The following is a 10,766-nucleotide window of genomic DNA, read 5'->3' as shown; positions in this document are numbered from 1 at the left end:
CCAGAAGCGAGTTACAGTTCTTACCGAATGCGAAGTTCGCGAGGATAAAAAACAACGGCGTAGTGATTCTGAAGCGCGTGTCTGCCATTGCTCGCCTTCATACAGACGCATCTCCGGCGGAGCGCCTGATGTGAAAGTGAAAGTGAAAGCTTACTTGCTGGTTGCGGGTTATTTACTACTAGCATGCTATCCGGGATGGGGGTGGTCATGCAGTTTTGTATTTCTTGACAAATAGGTATGGCGAGAAACATACGACCATGTACACACACGCTATTACAAGAGAAAACAAGAGAGGAACAAGAGAAACAAACAGGCACGGAACAATGTGGGATAACGAAAAGACAACATTTGGACTTACACATTAACTGAGAAGCAACGATAGAAAGTACTTAAAAAAAAAAAACAGAATTAAAGAAAGCATTGTGGTAACATTACAGTATGATTTTAGGGGCATGAATAGGATGGAGAAGTTACATGAGTGCTCATGAGGATGTGAGGTAAGTATTTATATATAGTACATTATAAAGTGCTTTAATTTAAGGACGGTTATGGGGAGTGTGAGGGGGTGAAAGGAGTGTGTGGAATGAATGTGTGGAATATTACAATCATATTAGTCATAATTAATAAATAAATACTGTTCTGCTACCCAACTGGTCCAATTTTTTTTATTTTTTAACTCAGTCAACTGCAAGTCATCACAGCATACTACTCGCAAGCAATCCCCTTAACCTGTATTTAAGGCAGTCATGTTTGGTATGGTTATCTTCTAAAATTCATAACGAAGATCATGGAATGAAGTATATCTGATTATCTTGTACAGCTATATGATTATCCAACCTGATCTAATTTGGCGAATATTTTACTGAACCAATTGAAATCCACCCCCGATGGGAAGGGCGGTAGTGATATGAAGGTGTGTCCTCCAAACAGCCAATGACAGCGCAGACCTCAAACAGCCAATGACAGCTTAGACCTCCGAAACACCTGGCCACGGAGTTTAGCTAGACCACACCAGGGGCTGGGGCGTCTTCTTTTTCTTTTTTCTATTTTTCCCCTTCGTACCCAAGCCTTGGTGTACAGAGATTTTTTGGAATGCTACGATAGCCGCGGTGTCTCTGCTGGATAAGCCTGAACAGCTGTGCTGTTGGACCCCGCTCTGGGACTGTGTGTCTACACCATGAAGTACTAACGGGTTTGTGTGTGGGGGAGTCCGTGGGGGAGCCAGAAAAGTAAAAATACTGAAACTATAGCTGCTACTAGCCAAGACAAGTTCATACAGACACGTACATACACACACACACACAGCGCAATAAAGTTTCAGTTCTTTAAATTATCTCCTATTTTCTTGCTCTTAGGAGCTTCTTTTCCTGTGTCTGCAGTCGTGACTCTGTACTGGAGCTGGTGCTAGATGGGGGGGGATATCAGGGGGTGGAGAGAAGAGGGGCTGGGCGGGGGACTGTGGAAGGTCTCCTCTTCATTTTCTGTTGTGGGTGGAGCAGCAGGTGGAGACTCAGGATCGCTGAACGGGACAGTGCCAGAGGAGGGGTGTTTAGAGTTCCCCCCCTCAGTCTCCACTCTCTTCAGAATCTTCACCCTAATTTAGTGATTCTGTGGAGAAATTAAATAAAATATTAAACCTGATGTAAAGCAGGTGACTGACTGGCAGGTTACCTGCTGCTTCTCTGTACTTACCTGTCTGACTCTCCTCCTGTGAAATTCCAGCACTCCCATCAGTCCCTTTGTGCTGCTCAGTCGGTGCTGTCTGCTGATGCTCATCATGGGTCTTACCTGGGCTCCACCAGCCTAAAGCCTGCATTGTTGCAGAAACAGAAGAAATAACATACATTTTCTGTACCTATAGGGTACCACCCCTGTGACACATGTTTGTAGTTTTTTAGACACCTTTTAGTACGCTTCTTTCTGAAAGTGTACTTTATTTATTGCTGTAGTCTATCCCAGCTCAAATACATTCTGTACTCAGTTTACTGTACCCTTATTCTCATCATGTTCTCCTGTTCTCTCATTCTCTCTCTCTCTCTCTCACACACACACACACACACACACACACAGTGACTGAGCAACAGCTGCACCTGCACGTAAAAGAATCACCAGGAACAGCTGAGTCTCTACTCTCAGTCAGAGGTGCGTTCTGATGCTCATCACAGGTCATACCTGAGCTCAGCCAGTCTCCATACTGTACTACATCACTTCCTGTAGAAACAGAGGAAATATTGCTGTGTGTGCTGAGTACAGTACAAATGCAAGGAGGCTCACAGGTGAATATCCGATCCTGCTTTACATCAAGGCCAGGATTCAATCCCCATTTGTCCTTACTGCTGACACACAATAATGCAAGAGTTATTTTTGATCTTAACAAATACAGTTTGATAAATCCAAAATATCCACCCTGATTTAATCTACCTGTAAATGTATCTGAGCAGCAAGTGCACCTGCACACAAGAGAATGAGCAGGAGCAGCTGCCTGAGTCTCTCACTGAAAATGTTACCTGCTGCTTCTCTGTACTTACCTGTCTGACTCTCCTGAATATCCTCCTCTTCCTCTGGGCTGCTGGGGAGCTCCTGGGCTGGATCTGCTGTTGGGTTCTCTGCTTCTCCCCCTCCTGCCCCACTGGACTGAGCCACGCCCCCATCACTACCTCCATCCTGCCCCCCCCTCTTCTCTCTCTGCCTCTGGGCTCCTGCTCTCTGATTGACTGCAGTCTCATCAGTAGATTCTGCTGCTGCTGCTCTTTCTGTTTCCTCTTCCTGGTCCTAACTCTGTACTGGAGCTGGTGCTGGATGGGGGGGGGGGGGGGCATTTAGGGGGGTGGGGAAGAGAGGGGCTGGATTCGGGAGGGCGGATGGTCTCCTCTGCACTTCATGTTTTGGTTGGAGCAGCAGGTGGAGACTCGGTAGCGCTGAACGGGACAGTGCCAGAGGAGGGGTGTTTAGAGTTCCCCCCCCTCAGTCTCCACTCCACTCTCTTCAGAATCTTCACCCCGATTTAGTGATTCTGTGGAGAAATGAAATAAAATATTAAATTTGATGTAAAGCAGGTGACTGACTGGCAGGTTACCTGCTGCTTCTCTGTACTTACCTGTCTGACTCTCCTCCTGTGAAATTCCAGCACTCCCATCAGTCCCTTTGTGCTGCTCAGTCAGTGCTGTCTTCTGATCCTCATCATGGGTCTTACCTGGATTCAGCATGTCTTTACATAGCTCTGCGCTTTCCTGGACACTTCCTGCAGAAACAGAGGAAATAAGGTTGTGTGTGCTGAGTACAATACAAATGCCAGGAGGCTCTCAGGTGAACATCTGATCCTGCTTTATAATAAGGCCAGGATTCAATCCCCATGTTTCCTCACTCTTCACACACAATAATGCATGTAATTCAGTTATATTTGGTCTTCACCTTCACAATTTGGCAAATTCAAAGTAAACGTTAAACACTTAGTAAACAAGTAAACACTTTATACTTAAATTCTGACCCAAAGCTAAGGACAAGTGTTGACTTCTGTGAATGGGGATAGAAAATGTCACTTGTTGGGACATTTACAAAAGGTTTACATGATAAATTATCTAGTTAATCATTTAAAATACTTAACAGTCAACAGTTAAGGGTCAAGTCGACTCAGGAAATTTCAAATTTAATTCATGGCTTGAAAAATGTCCACAACGTTTTATGGGTATTTCGCAATTTATTTCCTTTCCTGAACTGACTGAACTGCAGGGTAATTGATCCCAATCCTGAAACAGAGGCATTTCAGTACTGCTGTTTCATTATGAGACACGTTTCTCTTCAGCGCAGAGTTAATTCTGCCTTACCTGGAGTTTCCTCAACATTTTCAGGGTCTGCTGGTAATAGCTGTTGTCTTTCTGTTTCAAAAGAAATGTTTCACAGATTTAGTTTATCTAGTTTTACCAGCAGCATGCCTACATTTGAAGTGTATGAATAGGAATACATCTGATTGTAATACATTTATCATTGAGTACTGTATAGGCATATATTGTATAGATGTTAATTTTTTGGAGGAAACCTGCAGCTGCAGTGTTTTAAGTTCGGAGATAAAGTACCAGAGGGAGTGATGTCATCACCTGCAGCTCTAAGGCCAGAGTGAATAACACTGTTCTGCAGCTCACTATTTACTGCAGCTTCAGAGTCTCTCTCTCTCAGTCTTGCCTTTTTTACAATATAAGATATGAAATATTATTCATTACTCATCATGCTTCACAGTAGCATCATCACAGTCACCACCATCATTTCTACAGCTTACCCCCAGATTGAGCTTCCATGTCCTCTTCATTTTGTCTTTCTACAATGTAAAATATGATTTTTATTATTATTAGTCATGGGTATAGTAGCGCTAATGTATGAGCTTTCAGTCCCACAGTATTGGAGAGCTTGTGCTCATTTTATGGAGACAACACTTCTGAATCCAGTCCTGAGTAACTGCTCCAGAAACAGCAGGATCTGCATATGGATGCGTTTATTCATATAATTTCATGTGTTATTTGAAAAGACTCTTACTTTTGCAGCATTTCTTGTAGTAAAATAAAAGAAATCCCACAATGATGAAGAGGAGGAGGACAATCATTACAGAAATAATTACAGAGGCGCTTCCTAAAAACATAAAGAAAAACAGAACATGTTAGAAAAATATAAAAGATAAAGCTCAACCATTTTGATCTGATTATTGAAAGATGTATATAAATATATTTCTGCATTTCTGACTTTAGAAGATGATTTATTTAGTTCCCTGTGTTAATGAAATGGCAGTTAATGTGACGTTGACTGGTTGCTCAGTAACAGCTGTCTCAGCTGACAGTGCTGGGGATGATTGGGGTCAGTAGTAATCAATGTGCCTCAGTCATGTTTCAGAGACTGTGGGGTAGATGGAGCAACTGACCATTTAACCCCTAGTAGGACCCCGACAGTACCGTAAACAGGGCCTTTACCCAGTACTCTGTGACGTAGACCAGAGGGTGAAATTTGGGTTGAAGTCCCATGGAATTCACAGGATAGCACAGAAAACGAAACAGGTGCTATCCAGGTGCGAGGCTGGTAACCCCAGGAGAACAGCAGAACATGAACAGATTTTAAATTATGCAAGTGGAAAAAAAATTGTAGTGTGGTTAACTCAAGTTAAAAACTCTGGTTAAAAGCTTTAGACTACAGACCTGCATAGCAGCTGGAACAGCTACCCAAACCTGTGAAATGAGCATTAGGGTGGACTACATAGCAGCTGGAACAGCTACCCAAACCTGTGAAATGAGCATTAGGGGTGGACTGTGGCAGCCAGGATGACAGGCCTGTGCTCAGTCCCTACATCAGCTGAGTGGGCCTTACCTGGAGCAGGGAAGCAGCTCTTTACAGGAAAGTCTGTTCTGCTCTCACCCACAGGGTTGTGCAGCACACAGGTGTAGACTGCATCAGAGCTCTCTGCTGCCTCTATCTTCAGCTGGGACCCTGGCTGGGGCTCTATGGCAGGCCCCTCCCACCTGTACTGAGTGCTTGGTCTGTCGCCCCCAGAGCACAGCAGGGTTACTGAGGGGCCGTTCACTTGGCAGGTGACTGCTGGTTTACCTACAGCATCCACATGGAGAACAAAGGCTTGTGACCTCACAGCTAACTTTAGCATTGTCTTTCATGGATTAACACACCTGACCCACATGATCGAGTGATATAAAGCGCTTTTTTACTGAAACACTAGGGTATGACTGTAGGGTCTCACATGCTATTCACTCCCATATCCTTCTGGTTACAGATTGTGAGGAACTACTTAAAACATGCAAATTCATCGTCATTGTACCTCTGGGATCGCACAGAACGTCGAAGCCAAGGTCGCAAATTACATGCGCTTGTGTAAGGCCCGGTCCACACCGCTTACCTCGCGTGTGTGTGACGGTCGCGGAACCTCTTGCTTCTCATTTCAGCGCCCATGTTAACAGGTTAGAGCAGCCGCACAGCCTGCGTGAGACGCGCGTCTGAGGCGCGGCTCGAGCCTCACTGCCGCGGCGCGTCATCTAGAGTTTCGGCATGGAGCCTATTTTTCATGTGCGAGGCGCATGGTTCTCAGCAAAAATAGACAGTGAAAAGATCTGTTGATAGTCATATTGACATCATACCAGCAACATTACATAACTGACACCTTTCACTATAGTTTCAATGTCTAGGTTATATCTGAATATGTCACAGGCCTGAAAAAAATGCGAAGAGGGACTGCTGTATATTTTTTATTTATTTATTTTTATTATTATTATTCACTTTTTTACAATTGAGCACACGCTTCTTAACCCTTTTCTGTCTAAACTAAATATAAATTAAATTTATAATGATTTATTTAGTTCCCTGTGTTAATGAAATGGCAGTTAATGTGACGTTGACTGGTTGCTCAGTAACAGCTGTCTCAGCTGACAGTGCTGGGGTTGATTGGGGTCAGTAGTAATCAATGTGCCTCAGTCATGTTTCAGAGACTGTGGGGTAGATGGAGCAACTGACCATTTAACCCCTAGTAGGACCCCGACAGTACCGTAAACAGGGCCTTTACCCAGTACTCTGTGACGTAGACCAGAGGGTGAAATTTGGGTTGAAGTCCCATGGAATTCACAGGATAGCACAGAAAACGAAACAGGTGCTATCCAGGTGCGAGGCTGGTAACCCCAGGAGAACAGCAGAACATGAACAGATTTTAAATTATGCAAGTGGAAAAAAAATTGTAGTGTGGTTAACTCAAGTTAAAAACTCTGGTTAAAAGCTTTAGACTACAGACCTGCATAGCAGCTGGAACAGCTACCCAAACCTGTGAAATGAGCATTAGGGGTGGACTGTGGCAGCCAGGATGGCAGGCCTGTGCTCAGTCCCTACATCAGCTGAGTGGGCCTTACCTGGAGCAGGGCCTGAAAAAAATGCGAAGAGGGACTGCTGTATATTTTTTATTTATTTATTTTTATTATTATTATTCACTTTTTTACAATTGAGCACACGCTTCTTAACCCTTTTCTGTCTAAACTAAATATAAATTAAATTTATAATGAAATGAAATCAAACATTCTATTATTGATGGCCATTATCAAAGGCAAACTCAATGTAGAAAGATAAGGCTGGCAGTAGCAGCGGCGCAGCAGCAACGCTGGCGATGTGGACACGCACATGCGTGCGAGCCGCAGCAGTTCAGTGAGGTAGCCGTCACGCACACGTGAGGTAAGCGGTGTAGCCCAGGCGTAAGAATTTAAAATGGAACTTTTTTTGGTCATTGTGTGTTTGTTTGCCTCGCGTCTTTAAAGGTAAGTACGAGTTATCTTGTTTCTCGAACCGGATACTTTTTGTTATTTACCGCTGCGGTTATTGATAAATGCATTTTATGTTATTAACGGAACACTTTTGTGTTCAGGCTGGTAACGATTAATTTATTTTGCGGCATTTAATTTCTTTATATCAACGCGTCCGAATTTATAAGTGCAACTGTCACAACTTAGCTTCTGCACATGTGTATTTCATAGCTTGTGATTTTGTGTAGATAGGTTGGTTTGCCATCACTCTGTTAGAACTTATTTGATTGTTTTAAGTTGTAAATCTGATACGGCGGCAGACGCCATTTCATTTAGCCTACTACTGCGTGTTGGCTGACTCTTTGATTTGTAAATGAATGAGCGTTTATATCACTGTTAAACATGCTGTATACACAGCTTGAATTACATTGTTGAATATTCACATTTAGTTTAGCATTTGGTTGTTTATTCGCTGTGATATTGAATTAATGAATAAGTTATTGTTTGTTGGAATACGCATGTAGCAGCCAATAATGTAATAACTACCGTTAATGTAATAACTGCCAATAACGTAATAATTTTTCCGTTCTTAATGTAATAAAAGTCGATAATGTAATAACTGACCAATAATGTAATACATTTTCTGAACCAATAACGTAATAACGTTTTGCATATAATGTAATAAGTTATTACATTATTGGCTGGTTATTACATTATTAGCTGGGTTTTTAAAAAATCATAAAAAAATGTAATAACAGGAGCCGATAATGTAATAATATACTTATATCGCTTTAAGTTTTATTTATTGGCTATAAAGTGTCACACTTCCATGACACTTACCCTTGTTTCCTCTTTCAAGTAGCTGCTCAAAAACCTGACCACATGCGCGCACACACACACACCTACTCTCTCTCTAGGAATTATGACCATTTATTTGTTTGTGGTGCTTGGTTAGACTTATCTCCAGCCCTGCCTTCTACTCCTTAACCATTTGAGTATCAAATGAAGTGCGAGCACATATGTTTGCAAACACAGACAATTACTCTTATGTCATATAATATGAAATCTATACCTCTTTGAAGATGCTTTGTCCACGAATACAAAGACCACCATTTCTTTTCATGAAAAATGTCATCTTTAATTAAATGTATTTAAATAACTTTTTCAAGCAAACTGTTTCAACCACACTATTATAGCTATTCAGCACTCTCTCTCTCTATGTATATATACCAAACCTGACTCCTGAAAGGTTACATGAACATGTATTACCAAATCAGAATCCTTGCCCTATTGACATCCCTGGCTATTTGAATACAGTCATGACAAGCTCAACAAAGAGCTCAACAAAAAACGAAGCAAATTGTATTTATAGTTCATTCTTTTTTATTTTTGCCATTTTCTCCAATTTTAGTTGTTATACCAATTCTCTGTGTGTATCACGGTCCTGATCGATGCGCTATCCTCTGTTGGTCTGGGGAGGGTGTAGACTACCACACGCCTCTGATACATGTAGAGTCACCAACTGCTTCTTTTCACCTGACAGTGAGGCAGAGGTGGGAGTAAGTCACACTTGTGCAAGTCACAAGCAAGTCTCAAGTCTTAACCTTCAAGTCTCAAGCAAGTCCCATGTCACTGTGTTTAGACTCAAGCAAGTCAAGTCGAGTCACTAGTAAACGTCAAGCAAGACAAGTCAAGTCATTGCTCAGGTCAAGCAAGTCACAAGTCAAGTCACCATGAAAGAAGTGCTTAAAACAAGAGAGAAAGGGGCAAAATGGCAAGCCATGTCATGAGAAAACTGCACCTGTTAGTGAGTTAGTTAGTTTCTACAATTAGGGATGGGCATGGTTAGGATTTTATCAATACCAATACCACTATTGATACTGCTTATCAATACCAATACTTATCAATACTCTTATCGATACTTTCTAATTTGGACTGCAAAATACATGTTGTTAAAAGAATTATCAGTACTACTTTTATATTAGTTTGGGCAAAAAATATTTAACAAAATAGTTCTGCTTAAAAAAATGAAACATATTGTTTTCTGAGACAAAACATGATGCTGGGACCAATTGGTATAGATACTGTAAATGTAATGTGTATCAAGAGAATGTTTATTTCTTTAACCATCCTTTATTATTATGATAAAACTGAAAGATGTGTTACCAAAGTTATCTTTGTAGGTCATGTTATATACTATATTTTACAGTTTTTTTAAACATAATTTTGCATTAAGAGGTTGAAAGTTGAGCACAAGGCATAATAGTGCCAGTTTGGTTGAAGAAGTTATTTAAATACACTTGATTAAAGATTATATTTTTCATGGAAAGAAGTGTTGGTCTTTTTTATTTGAGAACACAGCATCTTCAAAGAGGTATAGATTTCATATTATACAACATAAGAGTAATTGTCTGTGTTTGCAAACATGTGTACTCCCACTTAATTTGGTACTCAAATGGCAAAGGAGTATAAGGCAGGGCTGGAGATAAGTCTAACCATTAAGTTACACAAACAATTAATTCCTAGAGAGAGAGAGAGAGTAGGTGTGTGTGTGTGTGTGTTTTCTCAGAGTTAGGACTAAGATTCAGGGTTCAGGATTGGCCTGGTTTTTGGGCAGCTATTTGAAAGAAGCAACAGTAAGGGTAGGCCTAAGTGTTATGGAAGTCTGACACTTGATAATAAATAAAACTTATACATAGTGGTACAAGTATATTATTACATTATCGGCTCCTATTATTACATTTTTAATGATTTTTTTTAACCCAGCTAATAATGTAATAACCAGTCAATAATCTAATAACTTATTACATTATGAGCAAAAAGTTACTACGTTATTGGTTCAGAAATTTTATTACATTATTGGTAAGTTATTACGTTATCGACTTTTATTACATTAAGAACGAAAAAATTATTACGTTATTGGCAGTTATTACATTAACGGTAGTTATTACATTATTGGCTGCTACATACGCACATGATCCGGTCTGCCGTTTCAGCGTGCCGGTTAATACTAGCCTATTATTCATTGTGACTCACAGAGCGCAGATTCACAGACTGCATCTGCTTTTCAATCCAGATTTTCAGTGATTCAGTTCAGATGAGATTTTCAGTGACTCATTTCAGGTGAGATTTTCAGTGACTCGGTTCAGGTGAGATTTTCAGTGACTCGGTTCAGGTGAGATTTTCAGTGACTCGGTTCAGGTGAGATTTTCAGTGACTCAGTTCGGGTGAGATTTTCAGTGACTCATTTCAGGTGTGATTTTCAGTGACCTACAAAATGGTTTACGATGTATTTCAGCTGCGACCATATAATTTTTTTTTTTACAGTATATGACTAGATCTCTGTGATGAAAACCCACATTAGACTTTTTCAGCAGGAGCTTGATGACGGAAACTTTAACTGGGTTGGGTTCACAACCAGAGGAAAGAGATCAGTTAAAGATGTTTAGCATAGGTACGCATTACATTTCATTTACACTGCATCCATTTATACAGCTG

At 41.0% G+C, this 10,766-nt stretch overlaps 1 protein-coding gene and 1 long non-coding RNA gene across 4 annotated transcripts in view; one reads left to right on the top strand and one right to left on the bottom strand.

Annotated features, from left to right (window-relative positions):
- Positions 1 to 10,766, bottom strand: part of LOC135251895 (protein PRRC2A-like) — a 150,371-nt gene that overhangs the window by 63,923 nt on the left and 75,682 nt on the right. The window contains exon 16 of the mRNA XM_064329759.1: positions 3,825 to 3,875. Coding sequence (XP_064185829.1) covers positions 3,825 to 3,875 — 51 coding nt within the window. The remainder of the gene's footprint in view (positions 1 to 3,824; positions 3,876 to 10,766) is intronic.
- Positions 1 to 10,766, top strand: part of LOC135251900 (uncharacterized) — a 37,661-nt gene that overhangs the window by 13,850 nt on the left and 13,045 nt on the right. Inside the window, exons 1-2 of one of the 3 annotated variants that reach the window (XR_010329228.1) lie at positions 6,952 to 7,200; positions 10,345 to 10,391. This is a non-coding gene — a long non-coding RNA (uncharacterized LOC135251900). Of the gene's footprint in view, positions 1 to 6,951; positions 7,284 to 10,344; positions 10,392 to 10,766 lie in introns of those variants that run through there. The other 2 variants (XR_010329227.1, XR_010329226.1) reach the window with 2 other exon arrangements.

This window comes from Anguilla rostrata, chromosome 3 (genome assembly GCF_018555375.3).
Source record: "Anguilla rostrata isolate EN2019 chromosome 3, ASM1855537v3, whole genome shotgun sequence".
NCBI lineage: Eukaryota > Metazoa > Chordata > Actinopteri > Anguilliformes > Anguillidae > Anguilla > Anguilla rostrata.
The sequence above is the reverse complement of the archived record's forward strand: the minus strand, read 5'-3'. Positions and strand labels throughout refer to the sequence as shown.